Source organism: Ambystoma mexicanum, chromosome 2p, assembly GCF_040938575.1.
Source record: "Ambystoma mexicanum isolate Mex_15411 chromosome 2p, UKY_AmexF1_1, whole genome shotgun sequence".
NCBI classification, from domain to species: Eukaryota; Metazoa; Chordata; class Amphibia; order Caudata; family Ambystomatidae; genus Ambystoma; species Ambystoma mexicanum.
In genome coordinates this window covers 1,448,791,032-1,448,813,675 of record NC_090923.1, presented here as the reverse complement: position 1 = coordinate 1,448,813,675, position 22,644 = coordinate 1,448,791,032, and the positions used below count along the sequence as shown (strand labels likewise).

General features: G+C 48.3%; 1 protein-coding gene across 1 annotated transcript in view; it reads left to right on the top strand.

Moving 5' to 3' along the window:
- The first annotated feature begins 11,027 nt into the window (after positions 1-11,027).
- GBX1 (gastrulation brain homeobox 1) overlaps positions 11,028-22,644 on the top strand; it is a 150,094-nt gene continuing 138,477 nt past the window's right edge. The window contains exon 1 of the mRNA XM_069646013.1: positions 11,028-12,289. Coding sequence (XP_069502114.1) covers positions 11,866-12,289 — 424 coding nt within the window. The 5' untranslated portion in view covers positions 11,028-11,865. The remainder of the gene's footprint in view (positions 12,290-22,644) is intronic.

The window sequence follows — 22,644 nt, the reverse complement described above, 5'->3', positions numbered from 1 at the left end:
TAACCCAAGTCACACTCCTGTTTGATTGGCTGAGGGGACAGTCCTTGCCAGGACATCCACCCTGCTGTGTGATTGACAGCCAGGCTGTATGAATGGGGGAAAACTGCATAAAAAGCAGGTCTTTGGGACTGGAAAGGCAGAGTCGCCACTGGAACGAAAGAACCAACGAGGAGCTGACAGAAGAGGACCCCTACAACGACTAAACTGCCCGGTGAAGCCCTGCTGCAGGTCTGAATCTTCAGAATCCGATGACAGAAAAGATCCTCCAGGAAACTTCTTCCCTTGAGCTGGTGGGACCAACCAGTTCGCCGAAACTGCAAACCAGGACCTCTCCTCTGGTCGAATTCGCTGTACAGAGCTACAGTGGGCCGGATAGCCAGGAAGATCGGACCCTGCTTGGGTTTTAAGGAGCGCACCTTTTATTCGTTGTTTGCTCTGCTGCTGGTTTCTTCCCTGGGTAATGCAGGACCCTCCAGTCTTCCTACTTCTTGTCAATCTGACAGTCGCTTCAGGAACTGTGAGCCTGCAGGAACTACCAGCAACGTCTGCCTTAGCTACAGCTTCCTCTCCGTTTTAAGATACTGTGCAAATCCGGTTGCTCGTTTCGTTCAACCTCAGTAAAAGTGTTTGAAATCTTTCTCCAAACCGAGGGCTTGTCCTTCTCTTCTCTTTAAACTAACTTTTGTATCAACCAACCTCGTCCGGAAACCGTGCCACAATCTTTACTGTGAACTACCCTGAACTGTGTGATCTTGAGCAAAAGACTTTTGAACCATTGACTTTGGCCCTAAGCCTTTTCTACCTGATTCTATCTCTGTAGTACCTCTTGTTTAATTGCCCTGAGTACTTACCTTTTGGTTTGATTTAATTTCTATTAACTTTGTCTTTCCCTCCCTTTTAAAATGGCTGGAATGCCATTTTGCTCCCACTTCATTTTGAGAGCTTACCTTGTCTGGAATTTAAGGGAAGTGGTTTGGTGTATTAAGAGTGTGATTTTTAGACTGCTTATAATAGTGTACTGTTATACAACTGAAGAGTGAAATAAATGTATTTTCTTTTTCTTGAAAACCTTGAGTCAGTGATTGCCTGAATCATAGTAATTGCTGTCCTTTGTGTAACTATCTGATACTGCTCACTTACTCTTGAGATAAGTCTGGCTGCTCAGCCATCGCCACCACTTTAACTGTGTAGTACAGGCTGTACCAAAGGTGAATTTGTACTGTCACTTTTAGTTTTAATTGTGTGTGGTGTTCCCAAAGGGTACTGCATATAATTCTGCCTAACAACCACCATTAGGTGGAAAACTACCCCTGGAAGAATTTACCACTGCTTTTAGAAATGCCACTAATAAAGTTTTTGATATTCTTGCACCTCTCCGCCCTGAAAAAAATAAGAAACAGAAAGGATTTAAACTCTGTTTCTCTCCCGAAATAATTTCCGCTCAGAAAAATAAAAGGAAGTGTGAATGTCAATGGCGTAACCACCCCTCCCCTACTACTCTGCTGACCTATAAAATAGCGATCAAAGAGTATCAAACACCTTACTTACCTTAGGCTAAACAACTGTCCCTCAATGACAATATCGAAAAGGCCTCGATAAAATCTAAAGAACTCTTTTCCGTTCTTAAAGAGCTTAAAGGCCCCACTACTGAACATAGGTTAAATATAAACAATGACTGGTGCCAGAATATACTTGACAGTTTCTGTCAGAAGACTCTGCTTCACCAAGATCGCATCAGGAAAAAGATTGACTCTCAATGTTTAACCAAGGTTTCAGTGCCTCCACTCTTGAATGAGCCAGATCAAATAATAAAACCTTTTACATTTACCAGAATGACGGAGGAAGAAGTTTTGGTGATTATTGAAGGGCTTAAACCTACATCATGTAAGGGGGATATCTTTCCTACCACACTTTTTAAGAATTTGCAAACACCCTTACACCATGGGTCACAGAACTCATTAATCGCTCCTTTGACGAGGCGGTTGTTCCTATTTGCATCAAGGAGGTATGGATTACCCCACTGTTAAAGAAGGATAATCTTGACCCCCTGATGCCGGAAAACTATCGTCCCATTACCAAAGTCCTGTTCATGCTTAAAATCTTGGACAAGATAGCTTATATACAGCTTCAAAATTTTGTTGAAACTAACAACATCTTAGCTAAGGAGCAGTCCGGTTTCAGAACTAACCATGGAACCGAGACAGCCCTTTTAGGTCTGAAGGGCAGTATAACAGAAATTATTGAAGAAGGAAACTCTGCTCTCCTGCTTCTCTTGGACCTATCCTCTGCGTCCGACTTGGTTGATCACAATCTCTTAGCAGAGAGATTTCAGAAAATAGGCCTATGTTCCCCATAAGCAGTGCTATGGCTAAAATAATTTCTTGGCCCTAGGAGTGCCAGTGTTGCTAAAGGATTCTCAAAGTCTCTGAAAGTTCCCGTTACATATGGTGTCCCTCAGGGATCATGCTTGTCTCCCCTACTTTTCAACATATATATTAAATGTTTATGCGACCTGTTAAAATCTGTGGGCATACAATTTGCCAACTATGCCGATGGCACTCAGATAGTTGTTAAACTATCTGGGTCTACAAAGATGTTCTCGCCACTATTAATAAGATTTATGAGGCAATCCAGAAATGGATGGCCCTTAACTCCCTTGCCCTTACTGACAAAAAAACAGAGTTACTGGTCATTAGTACACCTCATAGGCTAAAAATGATGGACGCATGATATAAGGCCTTTGAAATAGGTGGCAATAACATTTTAGTATCTGAACATGTAAAGACCCTGGGAGTGTTTTTTGATGCCCATCTGACTTTTCAAAAGCATGTGTCCTACCTCAAATCGTCATGTACCTTTTTCATTCACCTTCTGTGGTAAATACATCCGTATTTGTCAGAAGTCAATAGAGCGTCCATTGCAGAAGCTATAGTCAACACCAAGTTAGATTACTGCAATAGTCTTCTTATAGGAACCGCTAAAGGTAACATTAGGAGTCTTCAAACCATACAAAACGGAGCTGTATGGGCTGTTTGTGGATTGAGTCGTCAATCACATATTACAGTTTACCGGAAAAAACTACATTGGCATCCGATCGAGCAGCGACTAAAATGTAAAAGTCTAGTAATAGTCGTTAAATGTCTTTCAGGCAATGCCCCAGAATATCTTAAATCTAGGCTACAAATGGCCACACCAAAGCGCTACTGGCGCAACCACGCACCATCTCGAGGAAACTAGGCAGAGCAAGCTTTGCTACCTGGGCTCCGAAAAGTTGGAACATGATCCGGCTCCACCTTAAACAATGTGCAACACTGCAGCAGTTTTGAAAGCGTCTTAAGACGTTTCTCTTTGATGCCTAAATCCATTCTTAAGCATATGATAAACCCGGTTACTCTAAAGGACCCTGGCAGTCGCCATTCCAAGTGACGTCCTCCCCTACTCTGAGTTGATTTGTTTTTTGTTTGTTTGTCCTTGTGAGTGCCCTGAGACCTTCGGGTGAGTGTTGCGCTATATAAAAATCTATTTAGTTAGTTAGTAATACATGGCTGAATACTTTTAGTTACCATACCTCCAGGAGGGTCATATATATTCTCCACCAAAATTATATCTTTAGACCAGAGATCCACTGAAACCACAAGAACATTATTAATATCTTCTTTTAGGAGAATCTCCCTAGATTTAAAATCATTAGATATAAATGTAACAACACCGCCAAATGGACAATCCTTTTTGCCTTTTTGCAGGTTTAAAAAAGCTTGAATAGCCATTTAGTGTGGTGGCTTCCTGCAGCCAAGACACCTGCAGCATGATTTATATCCGCAGGCATTAAGAGTTCAATAGAACCATCCTGCCTGGATAGGTGGCTATGACCCCTGGTGTTCCAAGATTTTATTATAAGGGTAGATCATGCATGCTCTGGTAAGCACTGGTGGAAGAAAGGAACACAACCACTCCCAATGGGATTTCACAGAGGGATCACGCGATGGTGGTAATAATAATAATAATTTTGCATTTATATAGCACTACAAACCCTCAGGTATCTGAGCGTTGCTATTATTACCCACAGTGTGTGGTGCTCAATTATCGACCTCAGAAGGACGAAAGGCTGAGTTTGGCCCTGCCAGGATTAGAAACTGCATCAGCAGGCTCTGCAAAGATGTCAAAGCAAGCGCTCTACTTGCTCTGCTATCGGACCTGCTTACTCATAAATGATCCATCACAACCACTTCATTCCTCAACATCTTGTCAGGCAGTACCCTAGTTTCAATTGTTTCTCTGGGAACACACAATTGAGGTCAAAACTCCACTTTAATAAGGACTCAGCATTGGTTCTAATGAAAGTTGCAACCTCAGTAGTAGTACAATGCACTCTGTATACTTTAATTTCACAACATTTAGCCTTCTCTACATATACAAAGTTCTCACTTGTGACTACTCAGAGCCAGCACATTACTAAAAATAGAAACCGATCAGCTATGATTTATAGCCAAGTCAGAACTAGAGAACAGACTATTTATCGGGAATTGCGTTGCTGAAACGAACTTTGCATCCTTTTGCTGGGCAGAATGTTTCAATTGGGCCACACTGGTGCCCAATAGTAGCCTTAGGGATCTGTATAGAAGACTGAATTTGCAGTTATTATTCACCAAATGATGTATTCCCTTTGTTTTAGCAATCATTGGGACCATGTCCCCTTGCCGGCTGTCTTCTTTAGATGATACCGACACTTCATTTAGGACTGCTTGATGCCTGTCCGCTGACCGCTTTTTCTCTAGATTAGTAAGTAACCTACTTGTCAAATTGCCCCTTCTTTGGATGCCCTTATTATTTTTCCTGGCAGGCCTTCTCTGTGCTTTTTTAAAAAATTGCCAGTGAGTTTTCTATTTGTACTAGAATCATCTTAAACAATTATAGATACATCTTCTGATATAAATCTCAGGGACTTTGCTGTTTTTCTTTTTCTTCTAATTCTCCTCGAAAGATGCACCTCTGACTCTTCATCCTCATCACTGCCAAGTAGAATTCCTTCCTACTTTTGTAGATTCCAAGTTTTCAATATTTGTAGCCCCAGGTGCCGCGACCACCAGAGAAACATTGTGTGATGCTTTAGGAATCACTGAAGTAGAATTCCACCAACATCACATTTTTTCCCAATATTTTCCAAAATCATAGAATGTTTAGGCACGAGCAATGAGTATTGCGGGTTATTTTAAGAAGAATGTGTAATGCAAAACTTGTTGCCATATTATGTGCATCTAATGAAGAACAGATCTCATTTCGACTGTCCACTTTCTTTTGATCAATACCAAGCTCTCCCTCCATCCTGCCACTGAGGGGGTTGGACTTAAAGATTGGGCAGAACCTGCTTGTCTGGAATAGCAGAGGTTTAGTAATGAGTTATTGTTATCAAGCTCTGCTGTAGCAGAAGCCCCGGGTGTTGCTAGCAATTTCACACAAGCCTCGTATAGGATGAACATCAACTACCCCCACAGAATTGCCTCGAAATATTCAGTAATTGACCCGTGTTTTCCTGAGGTGCCAGGCAGCCGCTGTTTACTGACTTGATCAGCCGCTAGCATAGTCTTGCCTTTCCAAGCTGCGTTGACTGCACCTGTGTTCCCATTGGGCAAGTTGTAAACTGTATTGCCTTTCTTGCAGGGCACAAAAATAATAGCAAGAAAAATATGATGTGCCTTAACAGAATGAATTGCTAGCAGGTTTTATATATGGAAAGGTATTCAGCAATACGGTGCACCAAAGCACCCAAGGCACCAAGGCACACTCCTGCCAATGTAGAGTTAAACGCAAGCGTTCACGCACCACACCAAGCAATAGTCCAAAGTGAGGCCTACTTCTCCTTTATCAATTCATTGTAATACTGGCCTTTGCCTCTCCCATCTCAACTGCCCTTCTCTGTACTTTGCACCGGAAGGGCAGTACAGGGGCTCCTCTTCCTCCACAGGTGATAGTAGTTTTAGAGATCGATGAGGAACCACCAGTAGTTCTTGTTTAAAAAACAAGTGGTTCAGAATTGTGCAGCAGGAGTCCAAACACGCACCAGAAATGCTTTTCTCAGAGGCAATATCTCCTGCCTTAACTGTCCTTCCCCGCCCTTCACCTAAGAGAAATGTGTCCTACGTACATAGCTTATCCTCTTCAATTCCTTGTGAGCCATGTAGTTGCTCATACTGCGGCATCCTTAATTCTGAGCCAAGAAGATACCCTTTTTCTTGCATGAATTTGTATTCCTGCGCCTGTCAGCATTACAGCCTTGGTTTTCGTTCTTGAGGCTTCTTGCTTACTATTATACGATACTGACGTCCATTGTCTTAGTATGGCTGCTTTACTCGCGTTCTATTTCCTACTTTAGCAAGCTTCCATATGTCTTATCTACCTTGCGTTTCTGCATGTATACATCTATTACATCTCTTGTCACTTATTTTCTTAGTGTATATGGTTTTCTTTGTAGTCTCATATATGTTTACTTCGTCACTTTACTCACATCTTCTTTCTTTAGATATCCATGCATCGAGTTCAGTATGTCAATGTATCTTCTCTTTTTTAGTGGCGTCACTTTACATCTGCCAGACTTTACTTATAGTTCTTCTATGTCCAGTGGTGTCTGCAGGCTCATGTCTAACCCATCAGTTTGAGGGTACGGTTGTCTTTGATGTGGCATTGGGACGATACCAGGTGTCAAACACAGTGCTTTCTTGTTCTTCCAGTATGATGGAGGTGAAGGGGTGGGCTCCATAAATGACGTGTACATCTGCCTCCCTACATTGGCCATTTGAGTGGAAGGGGATCCAGATAGAAGAAAGCTGACCATATATTGCAGGCCTTTGACAAGCATACTTTGTGGTCTGCTCATTTACACAAATAGAAAATTTGTTTTTTTTGTGTACAGTTCAAAGGTATATCTGCACGTTTATAAATAACAATATCACAAGTCTGTGTTTTGTCCATATTTAAAGCTTTGAAATAGAAGAAGGAAAACCATACAACATATTTTAAGATCACATCAATTAGAATGCGGGTACTCATATACTTCCCTTCATGATGAAGACAGTGAAGATAGAATCCTTCCTATTTTGCATAATATGCTTCTATAACATTTTGCTTTTAGAAATGGTCGTGTTGGGTTCTGTGCTTTGTTTAATTTCCAAGTCAGTTCTATACAATTGGATTCTTTTAGCTAATGGTATAACTGGGAAATAAATTGGCAATGTGAAGAAATTGAAGAGTGGGCACAAAACCCAGCGTAACCTCTTAACCAATGTGTGATCCTCACCTCATTAATCTCGTATTGCCTTTCCTCTCAAAATCACCAGTCTCTAAACCTTTCAAAATGGTAACCCTTCAGAGTGATTTCGTTCTCAGGGCATGATCATCAAACAAGCCTCACTCATGGTTTCACTGGCTGCATAGTTGCTGACTCTATATAATAAGGAGCATTGTTGGATTGCACACCACAGCCACGTGTCTTTGCTCTGTAATGGCAGTACTATTTGAAAACTGTGTGCCTCTTCTAATCTCAGTCTGTCTGGAGACGGACACCTTTCTGGTAGCTTCTAATCTTCATCCACTATCTATGCTATAGTGTGTGCAGCTTTGGCCTTGGATCCAGTTGGTCTCCTTTATGCGTGCTTGAACATCTTTGCATTCTGTGAGGCAGCAAATCGGAGTCGTCTGTCTATTCTGGATTATGTGCACCTTTTGCATACGATCTGTGACCTGCTTTGATGATATGGCCAGTGTACCTTGCCTGTGGCTATGCTTGATTAAAAGCGTGCTCTACCGCTTCTAGGACACATTTACCCTTCTCGTGGATTGCTAATGCTGCCCTTGGAATGCTGCTTCTTTATCCTGATTACAGCAAGGATGAAGAGGGTAATGGGACTGAAAGGGGATACCCACGCTTATTTTGATCACTGGGAGGCAGCATATCAAGCTATGCGTGGTGGTCGCGGTGAGGGGGGACGCAACCAGATAATCGTATCCCTTCATCCCTTTGGTTCCGTGGAGGGGCCCCCCAAAGGTCTTCGTGCGCTGGGGCCCAAAAGTGCTTAAGATGGCCCTGCCTCGCCTGTTGGACAGAGTGGACACACCCCTTCCAGTGCTACCCTTCCTTGGCACATGGGGCTTTTGTGGCTACCATGTGTAAAGACTGGAGGGGGGTGTCTGTACTCCTGCTCTCTATATGACAGAGTGGAAGCAGAGCGCACCCCAGCCAAGATTCTCTATTCGGTAGCTATGCGCGAGCAATCAAGGTTTAAGCTCTCAGAAGGTGATGAAGGCTGGTTCTTAAGTACATTGTAGTCTCCAAGCACCCACAAAGGAATGTCCACACACTGTATTAGTGAAAAAACAGTCTATATATAATTAAGGTTCAAGGTTATATACACTATCACAATAACTCACGTTGTGCTCAGTTGATCTACAATGGCAAATATATAATATACACAGTTCTACGTGGTACCACAATTACTATCAGATTTCATTAAAGAGCATCAAAAGTACTTTGGTCAAATGTCACACAAATCAATTAATAAAAGGAACCAACAATAGGCACAGGAGGAAAACAGTTGGTTAGAACAACTGGCAGAATACTGGCCCTGTTTACCTAGACACAGTTCTGTGGGAGGATCCCCCCACCTGGGCAACCTGTAAATAAAGATATAATACAAGCCCAGTCCATACATTGTTTTACAAGAGTTTTATTTCCTTCTAAATAGTTCTACAACCCCAATGTACCTGGAATAGCAGAGATCAACGCCGGGTCGTCGACGGATCACTGTCGTTGCGGCAGCCGCTTCGGTTCTTGTGGTGCTCGTTTACAATCGGTTAAAAACGCCCTGCAAGCTGAGGCGTGCAGTGCACCTCGACGATGAGTGTTTGTTGATGCAGGGAGTCAATGAAGAACTTTGGCCAGCAAGGGTGAGGAGTCGTCAGCATCTCTGCGGTCTTCGTGTGGCAGGAAACCCACCGGTGGATTCTCCTCGGTCGTCGGCGGCCTTGACTTTCAATGGCAGGACGAAAGCGGTTGATGATGATGAGCAAGGGGGTCCTTGTTTCAATGTTCTTAGGCAAGGGAGCGCTGCGGCTCCGGTCGGCGACGGCGGTCGTCAAAGGTGATGGACTTCAATGTCTGGGCGCTTCACTTCGTGATTTCGCAGTGGTCCCTGTCTCCGGTCGGCAGCCTTTCGAGGGTCTGACGTCCAGTGAGATTTGGCAAAGCACGATGGTCCCTCGCAGCCGGTAAGAGGTCGCCTAGTCAGGTCCTCTCTTGGATCAGTTCCTTGAAGGCACAGCAGCGTTCAGATTAGCAAAGGACAGCAGCAGCGGTTCTTCTTCTTCCAGTGGGCTTCAAAGTTAAGCATCAGTTTCAACTTCAGCTTCTGAACGATTTCTAGCAGTGAGAGGCCCCCAGATATACTGTTGATCTCCCATTCACTCTGCTGGGTCACACTCAGGCAACCAATCATTCAGAAGGGCATTTAGGCAGTCAGGCAGCCAATCAGGCGCACGGTGCATTCAGGCCATTCTTCTCCATCCAGACACTCACAACACAGAATGTGTATTCGCACAAGCACTCTGCCATTCAGCACTACACACTGCATTCATACCATTCATGGCCTGAACTTCCCCACACTACCATATATGGAACTTCCACCCAAAATCCAGTCAGGGAGAATGGACAGAATCAGGGCTTCCCGGGACTTTGGGAAAACACAGTAACAGGCGATAGAAAGCAAGAGGCCACAGGGGCCATCTTGGTTCCTATCAGGAATCCACTGATTCCTATGACAGGGCTTGGGCATCCCAAAATGGAGGATGTGCAGGGGACCTGTCAATTCAGCATTGAGCTGCCACCAGCCCATACCCTGCTCTGTGGGTCACACACAGGTGTCCAAAAACATACACTAGGGGCACAGGGCTGTACCCCCACCCATGGGTGCCATAAGGGTATCCCAAGGGTCTGTACACTAAAAATAGGAAGAGGTGTACTGCCAGGAATCCCACATGGACTCCTGGGCAGAAAACAATACAGAACACATGAAAAAGGAGTACAGGACAAGGACAGGAAGGCCCTGTCCCTCCAATGCATTTCCAGCATCACACCATGTCACCATTTGGTATCGTGTGCCTGCTTTGTCTTGCTGAAAATATGGGGGGCAGGCGATGCACCGACTGTGGTGCAAGAATAGCAGGCGGCACTGGGCTGAGATGAGGGGTGGTGTCAGGCCCCCTCTGCACTCTGGGGAAGATCTCCTGCCTCAGCTTCCCCTGCAGAGGAAGTTGTAAGAAATGTGTCGTCTCCTCAATGGGTAGAGCGGGAGGTGTGTGTGAGGGCGGGCGGGGGTCTGGAGTCATGTGCAATTAGAACAGTAATTAGCACCCCTGACCCTGGCGCTAATCAAGCCCGGGCTCACCCCCTGCGCACCCTGTGCTCGTGTAATCAGACAGGGCAGTTCGAGGGCCTGCTCCCCGGTCTGAATGGGGCTAATCAGCGGCGGAACGCCGCAAATCAAGACAAATTAACAGCCAGGGGAGCCTGGATATGCGCCAGGGAGGGGCCGGGCCTGCCCCCTCTCCCACCAGGCCCCCCACCCAACCTCTCCCTGGGCCCTGCTCGCAAATCACCGCTCTCGCGGCACGGCAGAGGTTAAACAATCAGATCTGCCTAATTAGACTTTATTAATCAACATAGTATGCATGACATTAGAGTATTTAGGAACAATATTGCAGCGGGGGGGGCGGAGGGGTGGCATGTCTTCTTTTTTGGGTGATTAAATTTGATTTCCAGAACCACCTCCTTAAATGATGAAAATGTGCACCTCCCCCTCCCCCCCCCCCCCCCCCCAATTGTTTTGTCTGTGGCGAGGGAGCAAGAATGGTAGGGGTGGGGGCACTTCTTACTGATCTAACACTTCACATGCTCCCCCGTACCACTCGCCCAGTCTCAACTGGGCCTTGATGGTCGCCCCCCCTTATTGTTGTTCTGTGTCTCTTGCTTTTCAGTGGCCCTACCTAGGAGCACCCACCCCTCCCACTCCCCTAATTGATAACTGTCGCAACGTCTGTAATTCGCCCCCACGAAGTAAAGTGATGAAAACCGAGAAAGAAAGGGCCAGCCTCCGGGATGAGACCCCAAACATCTGCCCGGGCTCTGCCCCCCAGCTTCTGCCTGTCCGCCCCCTAAACTCCCACAAAGGCGCCTTGTTTGAGCCTCCGAGCCTCCGCCATTAGCAATCATCAATCAGTATTAATAATAGCTGATTAAACTGGCGTGGATGGGAGTGGGGGGGCGCCTTCCTGGGGCTGCTCCCCCGGGGCAGCGGGAGGCTCCACTCCCTGCCAAAAGGCGAAGGGACTTGAATGAGGAAGCCAAGCGTAATTTGAGGAAGATGGATGAGTCGTCGGGGCAACTCCCCCTCCCTGCACCCTCCCCCCGCGAGGGTGGGCAGGGGAGGGAGGACGCCGTGGAGGAGGGCAGAGTGTGAGAAGATCGAGTGTTGGGGTGCGGGGTGTGCAGCAGCCCCCTCAGTGTCTCCTGGCTCCCCTCCTTGGTTTCTGCCCCTAAGAGTGCGTCCATCAGTGTCTTGCCCCCAGTGTGTGCCACCCTGGGTCTGCTAGCCGGTCCTTCCACTGAAGATGCCAGCCTTCGCCTCTCTCTGCCAGGGCTCTGCCCGCTTGAATTCTCGTGTCTGTGACCTGGGGCAGGAGTGGCACTAGGGCAGGAGATGACTGTGGGATCGGTGGGTTGGCTGTGACCCCGGACGCCCTTGGCACAGGAGGTTGGACGCCGCTCTGGACTCCCCGGGACTAGGGGCTGGCTGGTGGCAGAAGTTCCCGCGTGCCACCATGCAGAGACCCAGCGGGCAGGGCACGGCGTTCTCCATCGACTCCCTCATCGGGAACCCACAGCCCCGCTCGGGGCACCTGCTCTACACCGGATACCCCATGTTCATGCCCTACCGGCCCCTGGTGCTGCCTCACTCGCCCATGCCCCCGCTCGCCCCCTTGGCCTCTTTCGCCGGCCGCCTGACGAATACCTTCTGCGCCAGCCTGGGCCAGGGCGTGCCCTCCATGGTGGCGCTCACCACGGCGCTGCCCAGCTTCAGCGAGCACCCCGAGAGCTTCTACCCGCCCCAGGAGCTGCCCTCGGCCCGAGGCGGCCTTGAGCCCCAGTGCAGGAGGCAGCCGGAAAGCCTGGACGGCGAGGAGCTGGCGGCGCGGGAGAGGGTCCCCGATCCGCCTCACTTCGAGAGCTTCGCGAATCCCACAGGTGAGAGGGGCGCTGCGGCAGCTCGGGGTGTTGCTAAGATTCTGCTTCAGCTTGCGCGCCTGGCATATGTGGGGGCAGCGCTGGCCTCGGGACAGCATCAACTTCTTGCAGCTGCGCGGAGTTCGGCGCGCTCCCGGACACAGCGCCTAGATGGCTCAGTACAGGATCGGGGCGCTGGCTCCCCACAATCTCGAGCCACAAAAAGTGAGATAAGGAGTGCGCGCCCATCCTCTCTCCGGGACAGGTACGGGTGCCAGTGGCACAAAGTGGATGCGGGCACCGGGCGCTCGTGTTTGCAAAACACAACGTATGACTTTCTGTAGAAAGTGCGCACCGCTTGGGCGTATTTTGTAGAACATTCATCGAAAGTACTAGCTGCAGAAGTGTCCCAAACTTATCAAACTGTCCAGTATTGGTCCAAAAACCAGCATATCAGGCTCTGCCCGTTCAGAGGGGGGTGAGGGACACAATACATCCTTATGCCAATCCGGACTGGGCCATGGGAGTGTGTGTGACGGGTTTCTGGGCAAATGGGGGAAGCTTTAATGAAATATTGGGCTGTTACGATGGTGATTTTAAACAATGGTACACTCCATTGTGCTTTAAAAGGCCCCCGTCCCCGCAAGTGGTTCCCGAAACTTCCCCCCGAAGTCATGGAAATACCGGCACTGCGATTAGTAAGTGTGAGACACTTGTTTAGTTTATTATTGTATTGTGTGTCGAGGGCCCTGTCTGCAATGTACAGGTGCGTGGCCCGTGTTGTGGTCGGGTGTCATTCCGCCCCCGCACGGCCCCGGCGGTCCTCTGCTGTCTCGGGCACGGCCCGCCGGGGCGGCAAGTGTCCTGGGCGCCGCGGGGGTCTCGCCCTTCAACGCCGAGCCTGGCGGGAGGAGTTGAGGTCTGGAGTGGGAGCAGAAGAGATGCCAGCCCGGTGCCTTGCCGGGCATCGGTCCGTCCCGCGCCGGGAGCTCATCTCGCCAATCATGCCTGCCCTGCCACTCATGCCTCTGTAATAAGGGGGGGGGGCATTATTACACTAATAATGGGAGCATCAATAAGTAGGAGTTCGTGTACTCTACAGGGCCAATTGATGGGGAGACGGCATATCTTTGGTGCTCTAGAAAAGTCGCGGCTTTGGGTCTCCTCGTTTCAACGCATACAATATAACCCTCGAAGGGGGGATAATGGACACCCCCTTTAATCGTCTCAAAATAATACCTCCGTCCTATGAGCAGGTTTTGCGCGTGTCTTGTTTTATGACCGGCGGTAATGGCTGTCGCGGAGATCCGTGCGTTAATCACCAGCGACCCTCCCTGGGATCGATCATTCAGGGATGAATCAATGGGGGGCCGGGGGTTTGTGTCAGCAGCCCTCGCGATAGGGACAAGAGGGGAGCTGCATATCCGCCCCGTCATCACAGCAGATACTTCAAATGGGCAGAACAAAGCTATGCCCATGTATGTCCAGTTCCCACGAGCTGCGGCGCAGGGGTCCCTGTGCACTCTTAAACGGGCAAGACAGCATAAGCGCCTGGAGTTCCGGCGTAGCATTTTAAACGCTGAAACAGCGAAACCCAAAGTTGCGACTTTTCTAGAGCACGAAAGACACGTCTCCCCACCCCCAATCAGTGGGCCCTGTAGAATACACGAACTCCTGTCCCTTTGGACCGACATGCGAACAGAAGTTTAGATGTAGGATTTGGGCCGTTGTATAGCGCCTCTCCTCTGGTACGGAAGCGCTGCGCTCTATTTTGCCGTCTTAACCACTTGTGGTGACTCTGGGGTCGGGTGCCAATACGCGTTTGCGCCCCAAGTTGCATTGGGTGGGGATAACCTGCGCCGCTAGGTTTAGTGGCCCGTGGTCGCCCCTCTGCCCCTCGTCGGCTCCATTCACCGGGTCGGTTACTTTTGGGTGACTTCAGCCTGGGGGTGGACCTAGAAGGGGAGTGTAGCGCCAGTCAGGGATAAAGATGGACTGTGTCCTTTCTTGTATGAGTTCCCTTGCCTCTGGACGGGCTTGCAGAATGCGTGGAGAGGGGCAAGAAAGAGGGGGAGCAATGGGGCTTAGGGCCAGACCCCCCGCCGGAGCCAGAATGCAGTTGAGGCGAGCCTAGCCCCCGTTGCAAGATTGGGTGAGAGAAGGCTTCGCACACTGGCGAGTGGTGGGGCCCGGAACAGAAGGAGTGGGTGGGGGATCGCGGCGGAGGTGAGCGGTGGGGATGGGACAAGGGAGGCAGTGTGGGGGGGGGGTACCGAAAGGTACGGTGGACGGAGGCAAAAAGAGCACATGCTAATTGGGGGTAGAAGTTCGGAATATGTGTAAAGAGGGGTGGGGCATGGGGTGGCTACAGGTTAAGGGGAGGGGAGGGTTGGGGAGGACTGAGGTAAGGGAGCGGTGTTGCCGGGATGGAGGCTCCGAAGTTGTGTGCGGGGTAAGGTCGGTCCGAGAACGGATGGAGACGCCGTAGCCGTGTGGGGAGGTTTGGGGGTATAGGTGTGGTTTAAGGACCGTGGGTCTAAGTAATGATAGTGGGGAGATAGCGATGCAAGGGGGGAGCCTGCGCAGGACAGGGGACAGAAACGCAGGAGAGTGGGGAGGAGTTGAGGACAAGAGCAGCGGATCAGAGCAGGGATGATATGGGGGGGGGGGGGGCTGGGTGGAGTGGCCACATCACGGATCGGTGTGGAAGTGGCACTGGGCAGCGCGCGCGTGTGAGGATCCGGAAGGGTCCCGGATAGGCGCAAGCAGGATGGTGACTGCATAATGCTGCTGCCGTCGGATTTATGCAGGTCAGAAAGGGAATAATGGCTGGAGAAAAGTCAGGCATCGTGGTGGCAAACGTCCGAGAAGGGGGCGCGGCCGGGGGTGTGAATTTGGCAGATGGGGGCCAGGAAGAGTGGGGTGGGACTGGCGATGCGGCACACGAAGATGTGCAGGTTGAGTTTCGGGCCACCTCGCATCCAGGGCTTTTTGAATCAATGTTGTTTCCTAATGACTAACTCGCTCTACTTTTAACCGTTTGCCCCTTGCCAAGTCCTTAACCTGCCGTCACGCCGGCATCCGGCCCACCCTAGTCTCTCTATATGGCAGTTACAACATGACGCTTCGACTCTTCCCTTTTCTGTCGCGATTCTCTGCACTGTTCTCCAGATCGCCAATGATTTTCTTGATCTGTTGAGGGGGATCCCCGATCTGTGACGTCATGGTCACCTCAAAGTGAAAGCGCTTCTCTGTTTCGGCGCCGGAAGCAGCGCTAAACCGTCTCGCCCTTTGCTGCTAAAATGAAGGTGTAGTTCGGGTCTCGGCCTGGAAGGGCTCGGGGGATCTCACCGAGATTATAACGAAAGACGCGGTTGAAATGCGCGTACGGCAGCCTCCGCCTTTCACCATTCTGAGGCGCAAAGCTTTTGCCATTCTACGAAGCAACGGCTATGTGGTTACGATTCAAGTTTTCGACAAAAACAAATATGAATATTAGTATTACACCTAGGTTCTTTCCACAATGAATAATGTCTCTTTATATATTTGTTATTTTGTATAGCGCCTACTGCCATGGTTATGGCTTCGTAGCGCTTTGGTGGATGAAGGCCGTAGTCTGTGTAAACATGAAAGTAAAAGAGCATTACATTGCATGCGACTGAAACACAAAAAGAGCATTATATATATATATATATATGTTCTACTATGTAAAGCGCTTAGGCGTAAGCGCTTTATAAATAACACATTATCATTATTACATTGCATGCAACTAAATTGGGTGACCATTCAGTTACTAGCATGGATGACTAGTTTAAAACATAAACACCATTCAGTGTTCGGGCGCAAAGATGACGGTATGTGTGTGTGCATATATGTGAGCGTCGATCGAGAGGCCCTCGCTTCTCGGATCTGTAATAAGAGATGTTACTTTTGAATGATACTTATTTTGACAGTGAACGAGTGAGTTTGCCCCGTGGGGGGGTGAACGTGTCATAGCAGAGGGCGAGATTTATTTCAAGTTCACAGGCCGGCCTCCTGCTTTCTGATGCTCCCCCCGCTCACCGTAGCGCGGTCTTTGCAGGGTTTCCCCGCGCGCCCTCCTTCCTAGCTCGGTACGTTCAGGACCTTTACGTTGGCTAATAAGTAATAGCACTTACCGGAAGGTATCCGGCAGTAAACGTGTTATTAATTCCGAACGTGAAGGCCGTGAACACATTGATATGTAACTGCGCCACATCTCGTCCTCTGTGCCCTTGCTGACCTCTGAAGTCGTTTATTTAAAAAAATAACAGTAAAACACGTCATAGATTCATCACCCAAATGTCTCATATATATGCAAAACCGCAATGGGTGACGTGTATTCACCACCTGAATTTAGTAATTACTTTTCTAGCTTTTTCTATCCTTAATATTTGTCGGTGGCATTGTTGCGGGAGTAACACAATCGTGCAATATTTTAGTTTATGTAGTGCACACCTTAGACAAAATCTCGTGGCACTTAATAACGGGCCTTGTTACATTCAGACACAACGGTAATACTTTTTGATGAGAGGCTGTCTGGGCTTGAACCCGTGTCCGTGGCTGCTCAGCGCGCCGAGCTGGTATTGACGGGGCTACATAACGAAGGGGGAAATTAAAGTGTACACGTAAATCCCTAAAATACTGACTAAAGTTTTCCCTATGCGATATCCTCGAAATTGGGACGTCTCTTGAAGCGCCTGGAGATCCTGCGTGTGCGCTTTATTTCCCGGCATCGATGCCTAACATTTCGCATGGGGGTTTCAGGTCGCTGTATCGTCAGATGGTCATTATTACACACGTTCAGGCAACGGATATCTACGTGTACCGGTTGCGCCCACCTGTTCAGCAATTCACGGAAAGGTTTCAAATCATTTAGCGCAAGCGTTGTTTTTAATATCATGGGCCGCACTCCCGTTTCAATCCCTAGACACGTTATTGTCCGTGGAAGCTGGCTTCGACGTCTTTCACGGGAGCTTGCAAAACTTTTTGAGTTGCCTAATTTTGATTCCATGTGCTCTAGTGTTCGCTGGCCGCATTTCATAATTGCGGGGGAAGATCTCACGCCCGAGACACGTCTCTTCTTCTGGCGGGGGAAGTTCGGTCTGGAGCATAACATTGCCTCTGGCACCAATGAAAGAGTGGCCCACATGTTGCAAATAGCAGTTCATTCCTTATGTGACAGGCTGAATAGTATCCAAGTGGGGAGATTTTTGATAAAATGTGACCCCAAGTGTGCGTTATTTATTCAGTAACACTGCTCAAAACTACTATCCGCATGGTGGAGGAGCTCATCAAACTGGAGCACATTGGCCAAGAAAGTAGCCCACTTTGACCCCCAAAAGTGGCCCACACTTGCATGTTGAGGTGTTGGAGGAGCAGGAGGGCGGGGGTGGTCGCGGCATCTCGGGGATAACGGTCCAAGCGGGGTTGGGTAATGAGGGGCTGATCGCCAAAGGGGTCACTCATGATTTGAGCGGATTTCCTTTCTGTGAATATCACGCGGCCTGTTTTTTAAATTGGCGATTTTGGGAATCGATCTGCCGAATAAACAGCACCGACAACCCCCCCCCCCCCACAATCTTTGCCCACAAGTGCACGAGAGTCGCCAAAATGAAATGCGGCATTGTTGATGGTAGTGTCTTAAAAACTGAACTTTTCTGTTCACCTCTGAAACCTTGTATTAAGGTCGCCGTTTTGCACTGTGCAAGATCTAGTGCCCCCCCCCCCCCCCCCCCGTGAAAGAGGGGTAGCTATTTTCACACGCAACCACATACACGGTGCATAATAATACAGCACCCTCATGGCAGGCGCGATACACGTGGCGCTGCACGTCGCTCAGTTACAGGTGGCCCATCTGTCTCCATGCAGTGAAACCGCATTTAAAAACACGGAGCAATATCGTCCATTTCAAAACGCCGCTTCCCGCGCGCTCCATGCGACCGTTACACGCCCCGCGGGTCGCGCCAGGTGCGCTGCGTGGCGTATTAATAGTAATCGCCCCCGTCGCTTGGCGTGATAGCAGAACAGCGTTTAATCCGCTGATCCCACTCCACAGGGAGAAGGGGTGCGAAAGGTCAAGACCATCTATATATATCTATATATATATGTCTGATATGTCACGCTGCCCCACAGGAAGTTTCTTTTTCATTATTTGCCACGGTTTCCTCCGGAAATCCAACCTGGGCGGGAATGATTTTCGCGGAATCAGCTAGCCCCCCACCCCGGATACAAGACTCCCCCGGACATCGCTCCCCGCTGTGCTTTTGATGCGGCCGCGGTGGGAGAGAAGTAGAACTGTTTTAAGAGTGATTCCATAACTCCATCTGACAAAATGTGGGGGGACTGAGGGTGGGGGGGGGGTTAATGGACAGAAAGTCATGTGAATCGGAGAGGCAGACGGGGAGGGGGAAGCGGGTAGTTGTGAGGACAGAAGGAAAAAGCAAAGTCGTTCTTATGTCAAAAAGTAGTGGCGAGAAGCCCATTCCCGGTGGCTAATTACTCAAAAATATGTACCCACGGAGAGCCATCTTGTGGACTTCAATAATCGAGGAGCAGGGAGGCAGCTGGTTTGTGGTCATGGGTGTCCAGTGCCAAAGTTTGGCAGCCTAGACAGAGAAAGGACAGCCTCCATTATTGTATTTAGCGCGTGTCTGCCAATGGTGTGGCCATGTAGTGTTGCTGCCCGCCTTGTGCATGGGTGAACACTCGTGAATGTTGTGCCAGATACCAGCTCTTTTGCCCCCCTGACCTAAGGTCGCATCTGCTGTCAGTCGTACCTACTCCCTTTCCCCTTCCGCTTTTCTTCCCCACTTATTCTTTATCTCCGCAGAGTAAGGTCTGCATACCTCTAGGGGGGTGGACAATACACCAATTTCTTGGCCAGCCTCGGTGCTCCGAGACCACTACAGTGGTTGTTTGGCAAATTATAAAAGTTTGGTAACATAGCATAACCAAGAGGGCGCAGGATGTGCTCGGATTGTGGTGCTTGTCATTTGCACTTGTTTCTGCGGCATTTGCAGAGGTTGTGGAGCAGCAAAGAGGTTTACTCGATAGTTTACAATGCTATCGAGGCTACTACAAATGTGAAGTCCACGCTTTTCAGTCTGGGTGTTGTAATGGGTCTTTGCTGGAGAGGTGGCTGAGCCTGTGCGCAGGGTTTCTAACAACCGTATTGGCCAAAAAAGAAGAAAGGCTTTCCTAGAAAGATAGGTGCTCCTTGGATGCCAGACGTGACTTGCAATCGAGTGTTGGCTTAGGCAGATGAGAAGGTTTAGTCAAGGTGCGGTTTGGAGGACCCCAGGGTTATAATTTGGAGCACAGGTTACACCCAAGTCGGTACAGTTGTTTGTTACATTGTAGGAACTTGTGCCCGAACGCTTGGAAGGCCATGCGTGATGCAGAGAGCTCTGAACAGGAAGCAGTGTGCATCAGGAAGCCGGCAGGTACATGTTGGGGGTCGGCGAGAGGAGCTTCCAGAGGTAGGGGGGTTGTTGAATTCTGTACACTGTGTAGTTTGCAAATCATTTATTGAATTCCTATAGCGCAATATTACTAAATAGTTTCCCTGGTGCATTTCCAGACTGCCAACGCTACATGTGCTGTTCTTAATCCTGAAAAGCTATTGGGAAGAGCCAGGTTTTCCGCTTACACTGGAGAGTAATCAGGGAAGAGCAGGTTCTCAAACGCCCTGGGAGGGAGTTCCTCCGCTTAGGGCCCACAACAGAGAAAGAAAGCCGACATCAAATCTAGGCCCCATAAGAAGGACCCGATCAGCCGAAAACAGCCTGTCCGGAGAAGTAGAGGTTATGCCCACGTTATAGAAATGCCGGCCCTTTTGTGAAAAGCAGCAGTAAATTATAATCAGAGTTTGAAATGCAATCCGTTGCTTAACACTCATACTATCCTCATAGAGGGGAAGTAATATGGTGATCGCGAAGCTCACTGAAAACCCATCGAGCCACCACATTCTGAGAAACCTGGAGCCTCCTGAGATGAGGCTCGGGAAGTTCAAGGAATAGAGAATTGGCATAGCCCAGGTTCCACAGAACCAGGGCCGGCACAGCCCTGATTCTTGCTCAGCCAGTCAAGACGGAAAAAAAGGGTCACATTTGACGGAAGTAAGAAGCCACTACCGGATTCATTTGAGGGGTCAATGTCAGATCCCTGTCAAGCCTGAAGCCTAGGTCTTTCGCACTGGTAACCAGGCACCTGCGTATGGCCATAGAGAGAGGCTGACATATATTATCCCATAAAGACTCCTGACCACCAAACACCACCACCGTTGTTCTCAGTGTTAATGATGAGTGAGTTTGACATACACCCGAAGCAAGGCACAGGGGTACCAAGCTCACCCTCTAAATGGATGAGCACCTGGGTGTCGTGAGCATAGGTGGCAAAGATTCAACCAAGGATGCCAAAGGCTGCACATGGATATTAAAGAGAGTGGTGGAGAGCCAAGAGCCAGTGCCGGATCAAACCCTCTGGAGGCCCCTAGGCGCACCCCCTCGCTAAAGATCTCCTAAACATTTATCATTTTTTGCACTGCTTTGGTACCTCTTCTTTTCCAGCGCCGACATTATGGGTCTACAAGAGCGACGACAAACAATATTTACTCGTTCAAGAAAATTAAAGAGTTCCTAAGTCTCAGCCAAAAAGGAGTAAAAGTGCCTGAATAAGATAGAATACGTGCATCTGATGTCACTGGTCTATGTACTTTAAGTTGTTAATGGGTGCATTACATCAATCAGTATTTTCTCTATAGAGCCTTTAATGTAAAGTTTTCATTCGTTTCTTTTGAGTTGATTCATATTTTTCTATCTTTTGGAAACAATTTAAGAATTTTCTTTCAAGATCAAATTAATATTATTTTTATACGTTGTCACAGGGCCCCTAAAAGGAGTGGGACCCATAGGACGGTGCCTACTTTGCCTATTCGGTCATCCGGCACTGCAAAGAACTCTGGTGGACCCTACATCTCAAAGGTGAAGCTTTGGCAGAGAAAGGAACAATAGAAACCATTTGTATCTGATTAGTCATAAAGGAGGAATGCCATACCAAAGCATCACAAGTCACCTCACCAAGGACTAGGCGCTACAAAAGTATGTTGTGATCAATGGTGTCAAAGTTCGCGAAACATCAAGCATGATGAGGCCCACAACACCAACCTCTTTCACTATTCTTTGAATATCCTTCCATGCACCCATCATTCTGGATTCCATTCCATGACCAATGGTGAAACCTGCTTGCAAAGGATGCAACCGGTAAGAAGACTCTAGATTCTATAAAGTTACAGAACTGGCTTATAGCTATTGATCCAAAGCGTTCAGCCGCTGCAGAGAAACTGGTATGTGGAGTTTGCTGCGGCTTTGGGATTATAGTGGAGGCTTCTTCAGAAAACGCTAGATACTAGCCTTCTTCAAGGTAGGTGGAACATGACCCTGAGATAGAGAGGAATTAATAACGTTTGCTAGCCTATCACAGCCCGCAGAGGAACACAATCTCAAGACTTCACAGGGCATAGGATCGAAGTTTCTGTAAACGACTGGCAACATCCTCTGAAGAAACAGGCACTCAACAAAAAAGCTGATTGCTTAGGGGTTGTAGTAGAGCTAGGCACATCAGTGGCAAGGTTCTCAGCCAGAGGCTCTGACTGATGCTACTTTATCATTACAATAAAGTGCTAGTGATTCACACCAAATCCAAACAAGGAACTATTTGAGGCGAAACAGCCTTAAGGAATGAGAGTTCTTAAAAAATAGAGACCGCTTCCCCTTTAGAGCATCTCGGGAGGATAGCTCAGCAGCACCATGCTCACCTTGAAAGCAAGACGACTCGCAGCAACACTGGTTTGATCCCCGGGTCCACGCTTAGAAACCTCTGGGTATTAAGCGCGTTATAAATAACCGATCATATCATATTTGCCGAAGAGAATATCCCCGGGTCCGCGCTTAGAAACCTCTGGGTGTTAAGCGCCTTATAATGAACCAATCATATTGTATTTGCCGATGAGAATAACATTGTTGTTTTGCTGCTACAGATGCACATGCAGAAGATATGTAAACGAAGTGGATGTAAAGCGTGTCTTCACTTCTTTCTGCATTTTCATCTTCTGCGTTTGCATCTTCTCCATTTCATTGATTGTGCTTATTTTTCAGGGACCACGCACAACCCATGGAAAAAAAGTAAGGGGATGAAAACATTTTAAGGTAGGGGGGGCGTGGGAGGCTTTCCCTCTTTTTCTTAGAAAAAAAAAAGAAAAGATGTAAAAGCCGGTGATGTAAAGACATGGGACAACTGCCACAATTGCTTCTTTGCAGACTTGAATATAGCTTTATAGACCCCGCCCGAGGGCCGTA